This window comes from Lithobates pipiens, unplaced genomic scaffold, assembly GCF_037356315.1.
Source record: "Lithobates pipiens isolate NorthernLeopardFrog02 unplaced genomic scaffold, aLitPip1_a1.2 Scaffold_22, whole genome shotgun sequence".
Lineage (NCBI taxonomy): Eukaryota > Metazoa > Chordata > Amphibia > Anura > Ranidae > Lithobates > Lithobates pipiens.
This window is the reverse complement of record NW_027507784.1, coordinates 342,855,935-342,873,850: the sequence shown is the minus strand read 5'-3', so window position 1 is coordinate 342,873,850 and position 17,916 is coordinate 342,855,935. Positions and strand designations below refer to the sequence as shown.

At 47.8% G+C, this 17,916-nt stretch overlaps 1 protein-coding gene across 1 annotated transcript in view; it reads right to left on the bottom strand.

The window, feature by feature from the left end:
• Window positions 1-17,916, bottom strand: part of GLI2 (GLI family zinc finger 2) — a 223,193-nt gene that overhangs the window by 94,837 nt on the left and 110,440 nt on the right. Inside the window, exon 3 of the mRNA XM_077449688.1 lies at window positions 577-682. Within this exon, the coding sequence (XP_077305814.1) occupies window positions 577-682 (106 nt within the window). The remainder of the gene's footprint in view (window positions 1-576; window positions 683-17,916) is intronic.

The following is a 17,916-nucleotide window of genomic DNA, read 5'->3' as shown; positions in this document are numbered from 1 at the left end:
AATGATTTGGACCAATCCACAAAGCAAGGTCCATAAAGACATGGATCAGCGAGTTTGGGGTGGAGGAACTTGACTGGCCTGCACAGAGTCCTGACCTCAACCCGATAGAACACCTTTGGGATTAATTAGAGTGGAGACTGTGAGCCAGGCCTTCTCGTCCAACATCAGTGCCTGACCTCACAAATGCACTTCTGAAATGAATGGTCAAACATTCCCATAGACACCCTCCTAAACTTTGTGGACGGCCTTCCCAGAAGAGTTGAAGCTGTTATAGCTGCAAAGGGCGGGCGAAGCCAATACTGAACCCTACGGACTAAGACTGGGATGCCATTATAGATCATGTGCGTGTAAAGGCAGGCGTCCCAATACTTTTGGTAATATAGAGTATGCTCAATCCTAATGAGGTGAGGACGTCCCAGTTCTGTGATCATGGTCTGGTTTCCATGTCTACTTTTTTAATAACGTGACATTCACTAGTACCGAGTTAGAGGGCGGGGGTGGGGTGTGTGCCAGCTGGAGAACATTCATAACTACCGCATTGTGATATAATGATCATAAGACAGTCAGACAACTTACCCGTGAATGGCGTGGATTCCGTGGCCCTCATAGTGATATCGGCCCTCTTGGTGCCGGATGTCAATAGGGAAAGGAGAGTGGAACGCAGGGAAGAGATGAGCTGGACCTGCCAAGAGAAGATACAAATTCAGGTGAGACGGTTTCTACAGAAGAAGATATTCTGTTATTGTCAATAACATATCTACTGTATAGTCCATGACACCAAACATGGCTTCCATCTAGAGTGCATGACACTAAATATACAGTAGCTACTATCCAGAGTGCATGACACCAAACATGGAACATATCCAGAGTGCATGACACCAAACATGGCTTCTACCCAGAGTGCATGACACCAAACATGGCTTCTACCGAGAGTGCATGACACCAAACATGGCTTTTACCCAGAGTGCATGACACCAAACATGGCTTCTACCCAGAGTGCATGACACCAAACATGGCTTCTACCGAGAGTGCATGACACCAAACATGGCTTCTACCCAGAGTGCATGACACCAAACATGGCTTCTACCCAGAGTGCATGACACCAAACATGGCTTCTACCCAGAGTGCATGACACCAAACATGGCTTCTACCCAGAGTGCATGACACCAAACATGGCTTCTACCGAGAGTGCATGACACCAAACATGGCTTCTACCCAGAGTGCATGACACCAAACATGGCTTCTACCCAGAGTGCATGACACCAAACATGGCTTCTACCCAGAGTGCATGACACCAAACATGGCTTCTACCCAGAGTGCATGACACCAAACATGGCTTCTACCGAGAGTGCATGACACCAAACATGGCTTCTACCCAGAGTGCATGACACCAAACATGGCTTCTACCGAGAGTGCATGACACCAAACATGGCTTCTACCCAGAGTGCATGACACCAAACATGGCTTCTACCCAGAGTGCATGACACCAAACATGGCTTCTACCCAGAGTGCATGACACCAAACATGGCTTCTACCCAGAGTGCATGACACCAAACATGGCTTCTACCGAGAGTGCATGACACCAAACATGGCTTCTACCCAGAGTGCATGACACCAAACATGGCTTCTACCCAGAGTGCATGACACCAAACATGGCTTCTACCCAGAGTGCATGACACCAAACATGGCTTCTACCGAGAGTGCATGACACCAAACATGGCTTCTACCGAGAGTGCATGACACCAAACATGGCTTCTACCCAGAGTGCATGACACCAAACATGGCTTCTACCCAGAGTGCATGACACCAAACATGGCTTCTACCCAGAGTGCATGACACCAAACATGGCTTCTACCCAGAGTGCATGACACCAAATGTAGCTCCTATCTGAAGTGCATGACACCAAAAAATGGCCTCTACCAAGAATGCATGACACCAAACATGGCTCCCACTTTGGATGGGAGCCATCAAACATGGCTCCCATCCAAAGTGCATGACACCAAACATGACTGCCATCCAGAGTGCATGACAGAAAACATGGCTTCTACCCAAAGTGCATGACACCAAACATTGCTTCTACCCAGAGTGCATGACACCAAATGTAGCTCCTATCTGAAGTGCATGACACCAAAAAAATGGCCTCTACCAAGAATGCATGACACCAAACATGGTTCCCACTTTGGATGGGAGCCATCAAAAATGGCTCCCATCCAAAGTGCATGACACCAAACATGGCTTCTATTCAGAGTGCATGACACCAAACATCGTTTTTATCCAGAGTGCATGACACCAAACATGGCTCCCATCCAAAGTGCATGACACCAAACATAGTCCCTATCTAGAGTGCATGACCCCTAATATGGCTTCCACATTCTATACCTGCTACTCTGAGCTAGGGTCTATGGAAGCCTTGGGTTCTTCCAGAGGTTGCTAAGAGTACCTTGAGCTTCGGCTGATTGACCCCCCATCTGATGGTGCCCACATAATTCTGGGTCCAACACCACTTGGCAGAGCCAGTGACGTGACAACAATCATCATTTTAGATGTCTGTAAGGGTAGCATTCTGACCACCACTGTAAGAGGGGCAGAGGGGCATTCTTCTCTTTGAACCCCCACAACCCCAGTGAATAATATTACCAGGGGTTACTTGAGATCCAAAAATTATTTTAAGGGTTCCTCAGGAATAAAAAAGCTTTAGAATGGCTGTTTTCAGTTAGCTGCATAAAGACATGGATTGACCGATCTGGTGTGGAGGAACTTGAGTGTCCTGCTCAGAGCCCTGACTTCAACCCTTTGGCATGAGGTCAGGTGTCATCCAACGTCAGTACCTGACCTCACAAATGGGCACAAATTCCCACAGAAACTCTCTAAAATCTTGTCATGGTTTCACCAGTTTGGTGTGGAGGACATCGACTGTCCTGCACAGAGCCCTGGCCTCAACCCTACAGAACAGCCCCATAAAGACATTGACCAGTTTGGTTTGGAGGAACTTGAGTGCCCTACACAGAGCCCTGACCTCAGCCCTACTGAACACCTTTGGCATGAGATCAGGTGCCATCCAACGTCAGTACCTGACCTCACAAATGGGCACAAATTCCCACAGAAACTCTAAAATCTTCTCATGGTTTGACCAGTTTGGTGTGGAGGACATCGACTGTCCTGCACAGAGCCCTGACCTCAACCCTACGGAACACCTTTGGGATTAATTGGAATACCGATGGTGAGCCAGGTCTTCTCATCCAAACATGGTAAAATTTTGTCATGGTTTGAACAGTTTGGTGCGGAGGAACTTGAGTGTCCTGCACAGAGCCCTGACCTTAACCCTAGTGAACAGCTCCATAAAGACATGGTTTGACCAGTTTGGTTTGGAGGAACACAAGTGTCTTGAGCTCAACCCTACTGAACCCCTTTGGCATGAATTGGAGCGCCAACTGCTATCCAGAACTTCTCATCCAAGGTCAGTTCCTGACCTTGCAAATTTTATTTTGGCGGAATGGGCACATTGTCCCCCAGACACATTCAAAAATTGTGTGGTAAGCTTTATAGCCACAAAAGGGAGGTGGAGAGGGGAGGTGGCACTACTCAATATTAATGGAAATTTTTTGGAGGGGGGATGCCCACAAAGCTCATATTGGTGTGATGGTGGTCGGGTGTCTAAAACCTTTGGCCATAAGGTGTACTTTTGATCCTTCAGCCACACACAATGTTTACCCCCCCCCCCCCCCCCCTTTCCTGTGGTGGTATGGTCCACAGTTTTCAGTGCAGACTTCTGCCCTACATTTCCTTTCCAGTACCATTACCAACTGTCTACTAACCCGTGGCCTGATAGCCCCCTAACCCACCTCTAGAGCCCCAGTCTTCCTGTTGCAGAGCTATGACAGGTGGCGGTTATGTTGGTTGTGTGATTGGCACCAGAACGATACAATTATAAAGAAGAGACGTCTCGCCGAGGAACAGATAATTCATAGGATGGAAGGAGCGGCAGGAGGCCTCACGTCGTGTGAAATATGATGATATGGCGCCGGCAAAGTGAGAACATAACGAGACGGAATTGCTCTGTGAAAGCTCACATGGAGCGCTAAGCGTCTCCGACAGCGAGTTTAGACTACGGCAGATCTGCTGTCACCAAGAAACGTCAGGCAACTGGAAGAGCGTAAGCTCAGCGGTTCGGGGTGAACACTTGAGGACACTTTTATGTCTTTTGTTTTATGTTTCTTTTTTTTACCCTGATGTGCCCATTATCAGGGTTTTTCCACCATCCCTGTGCTGAGTTCCCAGGTCTGTACACCCGCTGTGCCCATTATGAGGGGTTCCCACCATCCCTGTGTGGAGTTCCCGGGTCTGTACACCGGCTGTGCCCATTATGAGGGGTTCCCACCATCCCTGTGCTGAGTTCCCGGGTCTGTACACCTGCTGTGCCCATTATGAGGGGTTCCCACCATCCCTGTGCTGAGTTCCCGGGTCTGTACACCCACTGTGCCCATTATGAGGGGTTCCCACCATCCCTGTGCTGAGTTCCCGGGTCTGTACACCTGCTGTGCCCATTATGAGGGGTTCCCACCATCCCTGTGCTGAGTTCCCAGGTCTGTACACCTGCTGTGCCCAATATGAGAGGTGCCCACCATCCCTTTGCTGAGTTCCCGGGTCTGTACACACGCTGTGCCCATTATGAGGGTTTCCCACCATCCCTGTGCTGAGTTCCCAGGTCTGTACACCTGCTGTGCCCAATATGAGGGGTTCCCACCATCTGTGCTGAGTTCCTGGGTCTGTACACCCACTGTGCCCATTATGAAGGGTTCCCACCATCCCTGTGCTGAGTTCCCGGGTCTGTACACCCGCTGTGCCCATTAGGAGGGGTTTCCACCACCCCTTTGCTGAGTTCCCGGGTCTGTACACCCGCTGTGCCCATTATGAGGGGTTCCCACCATCCCTGTGCTGAGTTCCCGGGTCTGTACACCCGCTGTGCCCATTATGAGGGGTTCCCACCATCCCTGTGCTGAGCCTCCCAGATGTGCAAAACACTTATAAATTGCCCCCCTTTATTTTGGATCATGGCACATAATGGAAAAAAAAAAGTAGCTTTGGAGGTGAGGGTCACCTTTTGGGTAATGAGAGGCCGGCAGCCGCTCGGTGGTCGGTGACATTATTAGGGCTCCTCCTCCTCCTGCTGCTGCTGCAGGGATTTCCTGCCTTGTCTTCATTGTATTATTTTCTCCTAAACTTTCAATTTCAGCAAGAAAAGTGTCTCCTAATTCCCCGGCTCCGGGTCAGACCCGCCAATATTATTATTATTATTCCCGCTGGAGAGGAGGAGGGAGAAGAATCAGCAACTTCCCCTCATCGCCCCACTGAACCCGCATAAGAGAGTCTATTAAAGCTGAACTCCGGGGTCAGTAAATATCTCCTCCTCCATTCCTCTCATGTCTTCTTCTCATGATCTTTCTGTATTTCCTCCATGTCTGGGCCGCCATCCAGTGTGAGACTTCCTGTAATAAAGACCACCCACTACTGCTCTCTCTCCTTGTGCAGGAGGATTGGTCTTGTCTCCGCCCCCTTATGTGATGGGTGGGGCCTGCTGGGATCCACCCCCAGCTCTGCTCTCTGCACAGGCCACATACAGTACAGTGATGATGTCACTGCTACTTTCACAAAGTAATATCTGAGTTTGCAAACAGGAGTTGCTGTGTAATTATAAGCTGCTGCTGTCAAGAAGGGGATTCTGGGATCCACTGTTTATAAACATTGTTCAGACAGGAGATAGAGAGATATAAAGTAACATTGTTTATAAACATTGCTCAGACAGGAGATAGAGAGATACACAGTAACATTGTTTATAAACATTGCTCAGACAGGAGAAAGAGAGAGACAAAGTAACATTGTTTATAAACATTTTTGAGACAGGAGATAGATACAATGTAGCATTGTTTATAAACATTGTTCAGACAGCGGATAGAGAGATACAAAGTAACATTGTTTATAAACATTGTTCAGACAGGGGATAGAGAGATACAAAGTAACATTGTATATAAACATTGTTCAGACAGGAGATAGAATGATACAAAGTAACATTGTTTATAAACATTGTTCAGACAGGGGATAGAGAGATTCAAAGTAACATTGTTTATAAACATTGATGCTGTACAAGACAGAAGGGGAGGCTGAAGGTCAGAATTACCTCTACAATGTGAGAAGCATAAACATTTTTTTTTTAAAAAGGACGCAATTCTATAAAGCTCCAGAATGGAGAATTGTGACCAATCAGAGCGCCCCGTTATCAGACTGCACCTGCAGTGGTATGAAGCCTCTTTGGTCTGAACATCGCCAGCTGTGTCCCTCTGCCACGCGGTGACGTAACGCGGCTCAGAGGAGGAGGATTCCCGCGCTGGGCGAAGAATGCGGACAGGTGGCTGAATCAGGCAGCGGCCAGGCGGAAAATCCTCACATTGTTCTACAGTAACCATCCAGCCGGGGGCTTAAAGAGGCAGCGCACCCGCCGAAACCCAATATTCTGCCCACGGAGGCCAATTAACCCCCGCCAACGCTGGGAGGATGGGATAGGCCGCATCAGGACACGGACAGGAAATATTCCATATGATGAAACCCTCCGACCAATGAAATTTCATAATAAAATCATTTATGTTTATGAAAGATACATTGTATCACAGGTGAATGATGAGAGATTCGTTTGTGGGGAGACGTGACTGTCAAGTTGGGGGATGGGGGGGGGGATAAATTGGGAGCGGTACGCTGGCGGCCATTCGTTTGCTGACATAATGGCATATAAATATCATAAAATTATATTAATAATAAAAAAATAAAAAAGTTGTAATAATAATAATTTACTATATATATATATATATATATGCCATTCCATGAGCGTGCAAAATTTTAAATAATAAAAATAAAATAAAAATAATAAAAGTATAATTGAAATAATAATAATTTATATATATATATATATATGGAGATTTTTTTGCTGCCATTCCATGCTGATTTCCATTAGTTTGCTGACACAATCAATATAAAATGACATTAATAATAATAAAAAAATAATTATAATATATAAAAATAATAAAAGTATAATAATAATAATTATATATTTATGTATGGAGATTTTTAAGCTTCGTATTTCATTGCCATTCCATGAGCATGTGCAATTTTAAATAAAAAATAAAATTATAATAAAAATAATTATATATATATATATATATATATATATATATATATATATATATATATATATATATATATATATAGAGAGAGAGAGAGAGAGAGAGAGATTTTTACGTATGGTATTTTGTCGCCATTCCACGTCGATGTCCATTAGTTTGCTGACACAATAAATATAGAGTCGAAATATAATAAGATTATATTAAAAACAAAATAATAATAAAAATAATAATAATAATAATAAAAATAATAAAAGTACAATAATAATAATATATATAATAATAAATATATATATAAATTTAAGTATGGTATTTTGTCGACATTCCACGAGCATGTGCAATTTTAAAGTGTGACCCGTTAGGTATCTATTTACTGGGCTCTTCAAGTGGATAAGCAGCCCATAGATTATGCAATTTTGCTCGACTGCATTGACGGGGTGAAAGCGCGTGATTTTGCGTGCGTTACCGACGCGGAAAAGGTGTGAACCAATACTCGCCATCTGCTGACACCGTTGAATCGGGGACTACAAATCCCAGCATGGCCTCGCTGGTGGGAGTCACATCTCACTTTCTCCTCTTATACAGAACAGAGACTGAGATCTAGATCTGGCACCTGGAGGCCTCGCGGGGTTCCGCCCACCTGTCAGCCAATGGCGCAGGCGGCCATATTTCACAATAATTAGGTCACCGCCGTACGCACACCTGTGGTGGCGAGTCGCCCCTCTCCAAAAAAAAAAAAAAAAAAAAAGCATCGCTGAGAAATGGGCCTAATTTAGTTTCCATCCTGCAAGAACAGACGGTTCCGCCGTGACAAATCGCAGCGAAGGTTATAAATATCCCGACGTGCTCCGCTCAGCCACAGGTGTGGCGTACTCATCGTCTCAATGGCGGGGAGGGATCGTTAACGTAACGAGGGGGCGCCGCTGTCATTATTTACACACCGGATGAAAAGTACGCCCATGGGCTTGGTAATTCCGAGAGGGGCTATATAGCGTATGTTTTGGCGAGCGCAGGCTGCGATTTGTGACAGTTGAGACTTGCTTTGCTGTTTCATATTTCCTTAGGCTCCATTCACACTTGTACGATTAGTCATGCAACTTTGAAACACTAAAGTCACATGACAAGTCGCACCCCATGTTTTCTAATGAGCACCGTTTATATTAAGCGACTTCAAGTCGCAGCGGCTTCGAAGTAGTTCATGCACTGCTTTCATGCGACTTGAGGTTCATAGACTTCAATGTTACAGCGATAATAAAATCTTGTCTTAAAAAAAAAAAAAAAAACATGTTATACTTACCTGCTCTGTGTAATGGTTTTGCACAGAGAATTCCCAATCCTCCTCTTCTCGGGTCCCCCCGCCCACGCTCTTGGCTCCTCCCTCCTGCTGGGATGCACCAACAGCAAGCAACTTGCTCTGTGGGAGCCCAAGCAGGCACGCTCCCGGGCCGTTGGCTCTGTGTGTCCATTTGGAGCCGTGGCTCGGGCCCGCCCCCTTCCTGATTGGCTCACTGGCTGTGATTGACAGCAGAGGAAGCCAATGGGCCAATTTGGAAATTCGAAAACTCAAAAGAGCGAAAATCCGAAACTTGAAAACCTGAAAATCCGAAAATCCAAAATAATAACTAATAATAATAACTATTAATAACTTCAATTATAGGTATTGAAATTTTCTTTCAAATTTGGCTGTTAGTGAACGTAACGAATGCGAATTTATTCGAAGTTACGAATTATCCGAAATAAGGAATGCTGCGTCTAAACAAATGGAACGTAACAAATTAATAAAACAATAATAATTAAAAAAAAAACATTTTATTATTATTATTATTTTTTATTATTACTATTAATTTGTTACGCTCCATTCATTTAGATGCGGCGTTCGTTATTTCGGATAATTCGTAACTTCGGATAAATTCGTATTCTTTACATTTACTAACAGCCAAATTTGAAATGAAATTCCAATACCAATCATTTAATAGTTAGTTAATATTATTTAGTTATTATTTTGGATTTTCAAATTTTCTGATTTTTGTTCTTTTTCAAGTTTTTGGATTTTTCGTTCTTATTTTGGAATTTTCTAATTTTGGATTTTTCTGAATGATCAGAATAACGAAGGCCGCATCTAAACGAATGGAACATAAGGAATTAGAATTTTTATGAATTTACGTCAAAATTTGATCTTAATGAATGACCCAGAAAATGACCCCCCCCCCTAAAAAAAACGAATGAAGCAAAAACGAACACATTTTTCACCAGTTCACACGCCTAGTGCGGGCTGGGGGGGGGGTAGGGGGGGAGGGGGCGGTGCCCCTTCATCCTTTGTGGACCGGCCGCCACTGGTAGCACACATGTTATAGCGAGAGTGCGACCCCCACAGTGATTTTTCAGCCAGACTGACCCATAGGTTTGCACTGAGGCAGCGAGGAGCAGTAAAGCGCAGTCACCGAGCACGAAGCAAAGCCTGCATATGGAATGCAGCGATATGGCCGCTTGCCGGTTGGAGTCTGTAGCTGCACAGAGCGCCAACCTAACACACTGAGCTGTGTCCCGGGGGGGGGGCCCGCGGGGGCAGCGGGCCCCTCTGGCAGGCAGAACCAATTACCATCATTGGCCGCCCCGGCAATCCTCGGCTAATGTCAGGATGATTATTTGACTTCTCCATGTGGTGAAGGGAAAAGAAAAACAGTTTAAATCTTCAGGATAATAAAGTCAGGCGCGCCATTTGTCTTTAATTTCAGACCGGAAACACAAGAGCCTGATTGAGACCATCGGCGGAGTCCTACAGAGGACTTGGGGGGGGGGGGGGGCAAAACAGGCGGGAGATTGAGGCTACCCTCCCTTTAATGCAGTGCGCGGAATGGTTTTAGTTAAGCGTCGCAGTGTTGGCTTATTAAAGCTGACGTCCAATCTGCTTATGAGAAAAATTATGGAAAAAAAAAAAACCCTTTGCGTTTTTATTACAGACCTTATTTTAGCCCCAGTGATGTCATCACCGGGTCTCTGTGCTTCTCATTGCAATGCAGGCAGATCATGGCTGGTGGGAGGGGCCAGCAGGGGGCTGTACAGAGCTTCCTAAAAACATCACAGCTCCCGGCCTCAGCACCCCTCAGTCGAGATGCAAGCAGTAGGAGGAGTTATGCAAATATAAAAACACCTTGATGGGTGGGTGTCAGTCTGGAGCAGTGGGAGGAGTTATGCAAATATGAAAACACCTTGATGGGTGGGTGCCAGACTGGAGCAGTGGGAGGGGTTATGCAAATATGAAAACACCTTGACGGGTGGGTGCCAGTCTGGAGCAGTGGGAGGAGTTATGCAAATATGAAAACACCTTGATGGGTGGGTGCCAGTCTGGAGCAGTGGGAGGAGTTATGCAAATATGAAAACGCCTTGATGGGTGGGTGCCAGTCTGGAGCAGTGGGAGGAGTTATTCAAATATGAAAACACCTTGATGGGTGGGTGCCAGTCTGGAGCAGTGGGAGGAGTCATGCAAATATGAAAACGCATTGATGGGTGGGTGTCAGTCTGGAGCAGTGGGAGGAGTTATGCAAATATGAAAACGCATTGATGGGTGGGTGTCAGTCTGGAGCAGTGGGGGGAGTTATGCAAATATAAAAACGCCTTGATGGGTGGGTGCCAGTCTGGAGCAGTGGGAGGAGTTATTCAAATATGAAAACACCTTGATGGGTGGGTGCCAGTCTGGAGCAGTGGGAGGAGTCATGCAAATATGAAAACGCATTGATGGGTGTCAGTCTGGAGCAGTGGGAGGAGTTATGCAAATATGAAAACACCTTGATGGGTGGGTGCCAGTCTGGAGCAGTGGGAGGAGTCATGCAAATATGAAAACGCATTGATGGGTGGGTGTCAGTCTGGAGCAGTGGGGGGAGTTATGCAAATATGAAAGCGCCTTGATGAGTGGGTTTCAGTCTGGAGCAGTGGGAGGAGTTATGCAAATATGAAAAGACCTTGATGGATGGGTGTCAGTCTGGAGCGGTGGGCACTCCTAGGTACGCTGTATTTGCCTGAAGATCATCCTAAGTAACGCCCACATGTGATGCTGAGCTTCCACGATTGGAAGAACTGAAATCCAATGAATGAAAGAGGTGGGCTGGGAAGAAAAGTGCTAGATGATGTTGGATGTACGTGTCCTCCAGCCAGGAAATGAGGCGGGGCTCTATCTGACTTGCTGCGGCTAATGTACATTGTGAAGTTTCAATAGCCAATGCTTTGCCTTAGTTTTGGATGGAAGAGGGTTAGAACTGTCAGGAATTTTATGGAGTTGCTGTGTAAATAGAAGCTGCCGCTGTCCAGAAGAGGACCCTGCGACCCACTGTTTATAAACATTGTTCAGACAGAAGACATTGAGATTACAAAGTAATATTGTTTATAAACATTGATTAGGTAGAAGATAGGGAGGTACAAACTGAAATTGTTTATAAACATTGTTCAGACAGGAGATAGAGAGATACAAAGAAACATTGTTTATAAACATTGATGCTGTGCAAGACTGAAGGGAAGAACGGAGGTATTACCAGAAGAAGTCATATAAAATTGATACATGTATTACTTTATTATTGGAAGTAATGACAAAGTGTCTGCCAAATAACCAGGCCCATCGTAGAAATGCAAACGTTGCTCCACTCCATGGAGGGTGTACCGGGGGGAAGAGATGAAGGACTTAAAAATGGGAAGTTCTTTGGCGTGCCAGGCCTGAGCCGGGGTTCTTTGGCAGGGGCCCGGGAATCTTTGACAGGGGCCCAGGAATCTTTGAAAGGGGCCTGGGGTTCTTTGGAAGGGGCCCGGGGTTCTTTGGCAGGGGCCCGGGTTTTTTTATTTGGCAAGGGCCCGGGGTTCGTTGACAGGGGCCCGAGGTTCTTTGGAAGGGGCCCGGGGTTCTTTGGCAGGGGCCCAGGGTTCTTTGGTAGGGACCCGGGTTTTTTTAACAGGGGCCTGGGGTTCTTTGGTAGAGGCACGGGTTCTTTGGCAGGGGCCTCGGGTTCTTTGACAGGGGCCTGGGATTCTTTGGTACGGGCCTGGGGTCCTTTGACAGGGGCCTGGGGTCCTTTGACAGGGGCCTGGGGTTCTTTGGTAGGGGTCTGGGGTCCTTTGACAGGGGCCTGGGGTTCTTTGGCAGGGGCCGTGGGTTCTTTGGCAGGGGCACGGGGTTCTTTGGTAGGGGCCTGGGGTCCTTTGACAGGGGCCTGGGGTTCTTTGGCAGGGGCCTGGGGTTCTTTGGCAGGGGCCTGGGGTCCTTTGACAGGGGCCGTGGTTTCTTTGGCAGGGGCACAGGGTTCTTTGGTAGGGGCCTGGGTCCTTTGACAGGGGCACGGGGTTCTTTGGTAGGGGCCTGGGGTCCTTTGACAGGGGCCCGGGGTTCTTTGGCAGGGGCCCGGAGTTCTTCTCCCTCTGCTGGTCACTATCTGAGTTTAATCCAGGCAAAGTCGCAGACTAGGTGTCTCTACCTGTCCTCGCACGACTTTATTAGGCAAATAGTCGCTGCCGTTGGTGATTTTTGCTTCTGGAAAAAGTCGAAGTTTTCGGTGCCAGGAGACAAAAATGTTTTTTCTTCCCAGATACGTAAAATAACGGCAATGACAGATCGCTGCTCATTTTTTGCGTCTCTGGGAAAACGCTCCGCTCCAAACTGAACTCAGCTAAAAATAGGAGGGTGGGGCAGTGCCAGGGAGTGAGCGGCGTGGACAGATGGGCGCACGGCAGCGATAAGTAAGAATAACACGGCGGCGCTGAGTGATGCTGACGGTTCGCTGCTTCTTGGCCCGGGTCATGTTAGTGGAAAATTCTGTGTTTCCCCTTCGTCTGATTGGTCGCCATAAAGCGGCAGGAGGCTCAGCTGTCAGCTTGTGGCCGCGAAACGGCTCTTCAAAATCAGGCGTTAAACACGCGGCTCAGCGGTGTGGACGGCACTAATGAGGGGCGGTAATCTACAAGTGTGTGCGGGAAACGTCTGAGTGACCTGTCAGCGCATTACAGCGGAGTCCGGAGCTTTACATGTCTGCATGGAAAACATTCCTGACAAAGTACAGCAACAGGAAAACTCCACCTTCTATCTTCAACTCCTTGACCTCCCGCCAGGGACTGTGCCTAGGCTGAGATGATGTCATCAGTCTGCTGCAGGCAGGGGGAGGCATTTCCTCAGTCTCCCCTCCCCCCGATCATACTGTACATTGTAACTTTGTAGAAATAGGAAGAAGCATTTCCTCAGTCTCCCCTCCCCCATTGATCAGACTGTACATTGTAACTTTGTAGAAGGAGGAGGAGTCATTTCTTCAGTCTCCCCTCCCCCAGTGATCAGACTGTACATTGTAACTTTGTAGGAGGAGGAGGAGTCATTTCCTCAGTCTCCCCTCCCCCAGTGATCAGACTGCACATTGTAACTTTGTAGAAGGAGGAGTAATTTTCTCAGTCCCCCCTCCCCCAGTGATCAGACGGTACATTTTAACTTTGTAGAAGAAGGAGGAGTTGTTACCTCAGTCTCCCCTCCCCCAGTGATCAGACTGTACATTGTAACTTTGTCACAGGCTCCCCTCCCCCATTGACTAAATATGGCTCTGATTAGCTGGGATCTGTCATTTAGCGGTGGTAGAACTACTGTTGCTAAATGACAGATCCCTGGTGGCATCTGTTTGCACACAACCCAGATGGGATCCCGTGTGATGCCATTGACCAATTATGGTTATGACCAGCGAGGGTCTGTTATTTAGTGGAGGTAACTAAGTGACAGATCCCCGGCCGCTCTCTGTTTGCAAACAAACCAGCGGGGATCCTGGATGATGTCATAGACTAAATAGGGATAAGACTGGCCAGGATCCTGGCCAATCACGACCGTTGCTTAATGAGAGATCGGTCATGCCATTTAGCAGTCCTAGTACCACACATCAGGATTGGGCGGGCTGGTCAGGTATGGCGGACAGGGTTGGGTTTGAATTGAACTCAAGTTCAATCTGACCCTGAAGGTCACCCCTAGACCCCCACCTGGGAAATGTGGGTGTCCCCGCCCACCTTTGTGTGTTCCGGCTCCTCCTCTTGCGTTCCCCATAACTTAAAATAAACATGAGACTCTTGCAGAGTTTTCCATCTGCAGGTTGTAAGCTATTGAATGCAGCCCATGGTACGGGGTCACAGGGCACATGGTCACAGGGCTTGCGAGCACACGGTTACATGGTATACAGGTCAAAAGGCACATGGTCACAAGGTAGGTGGTCACAGGGCACTCAATCACATGGCACGCGGTCACAGGGAACGCAGTCACATGGTACACGGTCACAGGGCATGCAGGCACAAGGGCACGCAGTCACAGGGCTTGTGGGCACATGGCACACGGTTACAGGGCATGCGGGCACATGGTACATACGTCAAAAGGCACGCAGACACATGGCATACAGGCACAGGGCATGTGGTCCCATGGTACACAGTCACAGTGCATGCAGTCACAGGGCACGCGGTCACAGGGCATGTGGTCCCATGGCACATGGTGACAGGGCACACGGGCCCAGGGCATGTGGGCAGAGAGCATGTGGTCACAGGGCATGTAGGCACAGGGTCACAGGGCATGTGGTCCCATGGCACACAGTCACAGGGCACACAGTCACAGGGCACGCGGTCACATGGCACACAGTCACAAGGCACACGGTCACAGGGCACGCGGTCACATGGCACACAGTCACAGTGCATGCAGTCCCAGGGCACGCGGTCACAGGGCATGTGGTCCCATGGCATGCAGGCACAGGGTCAGAGGGCATGTGGTCCCATGGCACACAGTCACAGGGCACACAGTCACAGGGCACACGGTCATGGGGCACACGGTCATGGGGCATGCAGTCACAGGGCACGTGGTCACAGGTCATGTGGTCCCATGGCACACGGTGACAGGGCACACGGGCCCAGGGCATGTGGGCACAGAGCATGTGGTCACAGGGCATGTGGTCCCATGGCACACAGTCACAAGGCACACGGCACACAGTGCATGCAGTCACAGGGCACGAGGTCCCATGGCACACAGTGACAGGGTACACGGGCCCAGGGCATGTGGTCACAGGGCATGCAGGCACAGGGTCACAGGGCATGTGGTCCCATGGCACACAGTCACGGGTCACGCGGTCACGGGGCACACGGTCATGGAGCACACAGTCTCAGGGCACACGGTCACTGAGATTTTCCAGTGTGCTGAAAATTGTTGGATGCAATGGTATAGATGAGGGGCTCATCCAACCAAAGGTGCTGCGGGAGAGGACGGCGCCCCGTACTCATCACAGAGTCTATTTTTCAGTAGAAAATGATTTGATCTCGGCGGGTATGGAGATGCCACGACTCTCCGCAGTGCCCCCCCCCCCCTCGGCTCTTCACCCTCTTTGTGCGGCTGACATTCGCACTCACACACAAACTACTCGAGCGGAATATTAAACTCTCGGCTCTTTTCTCAGCACTTCATCCTCCATCGTGCGCGACTCAATACCGCGGCCCGTCCTCTATTCTCCGGCCCAGCGGGGGGTTTGATAATTGGGGGGTTACCTCATGTTTTTTTACCCCCCTCCGCTCCCTTTTATGATATTGTGCCGAGGTGGCTGAGCGAGGCCTCAGCGGACGGCATGAATGCCATTCCCATTCACAGGGCGGCACCCCGCCGGAGGATTTACAGAGCTGGAGGAGTTTATGATTCCCGCTCAAGTAAAAAAAAAAAAAAAAACACAAAGAAAAAAAAAACACATAAAATAAAATAAAAAATTTAATATAAAAAACATAAAAACAAAATAAATTGCTGAAAAAACAGTTTGTCAGACAACATAAATAATGACGTTTTACATTCTCAGAAATGGGAGCTCTGTGATATCCCAGGACTGAGAACCTTTGTAGACAGTTGGAGTTATAATGGAGTTTTCCTTTAAGCCACACCCCTTTTTTTACTGCAGAATCTGGCAGTTAGGCTCATCCACACTTTTCCCATTCCCCGAGCCGCAGGCCTTCATGTCTTCATGTGGACGTTCCTAGGCAGAGTTAATTTGCATACAGACCACCCTAGGTGATGGGCCGCATGTGATGCTGAGCCTCTATGATTGACAGAACCGAAATCCAATGAATGAAAGGGGGCGGGGCCAGGGATAGTTAGGCAGGGGAAAAAAGGACTACCGGGTGGAGCTTTTTGGGTGTGTTTCACACGCCACTGGCTTTTAAAAATAAAAAAATAAAAAAATAAAGTAGTGGGAGGAGTTATGCAAATATCAAAATGCCATTTTTTATTACATGCCAATAAGGTATGTAATAAAAATGGAAAAGTTTTATTTGAAAATGTCATTAGCATGTTGATGAGAGGGGGGAGGAGAGACCAGGAGAGGCAATATATAGGAGGATTAAAGTTCAGCTTTAAAGGGTAACTCCACTTTTCAGGGGGAATTGAAAAAAAAAAAAAAAAAAAAAAAAAAATTATATATATATATATATATATATATATATAAATATATATATCGTATACAATTGTGACACAAAAATGACCTTTCCTTGTCAATCTGCAGCCTCTGTCATTTTCTGTAAAATGCAATATGACCACCTGGAGGCGCTCCGTGCGCAGATGATATACTGACCACTCCCCAGAAATGCCATTCCCTGCTTGTGTGATTGGCTCACTGATTTTCCCAGAAGTCTGCACTAAGATACAAGTCAGACTTTGGGCATCCCCTGCAACAAAAATGTCTGTCACTCCCAGAGGGAAATCACTTCTAAAGAGACGCTAACCCCGCCACTTTCCTCGTTAGAGCCCTGCAGGTGCAGCGGCTGTTTGCTAATGATAAAGTCACTCCCATTCGCCTTCACCTCGGCACATGGACACAGAGAAACAAACGGCTATTTTCTTCAGAATAACATAAAGTTCGGAATCTGCAACAAAGTTTGTTGTTACAATCCCTGCAATGTACGGAGATCACCCAGAGGGGGAGGGGTTTATTCTCAACAAAAGCGGAGTTACTCTTTAATGCATATGGAATGTTCATTCGTAGGCGAGGGGACCAGATATTTGGTGAGCGGCGTCTCATGTCTAACACACCTGCGAGGAGTTCTTAGAAACATTCGAGGCATCGAGTGCCAGGAAGAATCTGGAGGAGGAATCGGTCAGTTGGCAGTGACAGCGGTGTGACAGCAGAGCGGAGTGACATGCGTTGGCCCCCGGGTGCGGGTTTGCTCTAGAACGGGCACACGGAGCAGAGAACGGTGACAGTTTAATGACCGTCGCCACTCCCCCCCCAACAGCTGGAGGGAGCCAGAGAACACCCTACTGCGTCAGTGCCACCCCGTCCCTGATCCCCAGCGCTGGTCAGCCGGGTCTGCTTTGTTTGGCACGCCGGACTGTCGATGGCGGGGAGCCAGGGATGGGATTCCGGAAATCTGACTCGAGGCCGAGTACAGAGTGTAATGAAGAGGTCGCTTAGCGCCTCCAGTTTCCATTCCATCTGAAGAAGGTACGCATTGTGAGCTAACATCGAGTGCCCTTTCCAAGGTGACTTTTACGTGCTTGCAGATGATGATCAGTATGTGGAAGCAGGCTCTCCCTCTGGCATCTTGGGTAGTGAAATCAGCACCCTTGTCGAACAACTACTGAGATAAAACCAAATGCAGGGCGAGTCACTTAGAGCGTTATTTCATGTTCAGTGAATTGTTTCGGCTCTGTGCTGAGCCACCGATGAACGCTGAGTTTACAGGGAGGAAAAGAAAGCCCTACGTAGCTACCATTGCATGCAGGGACTAG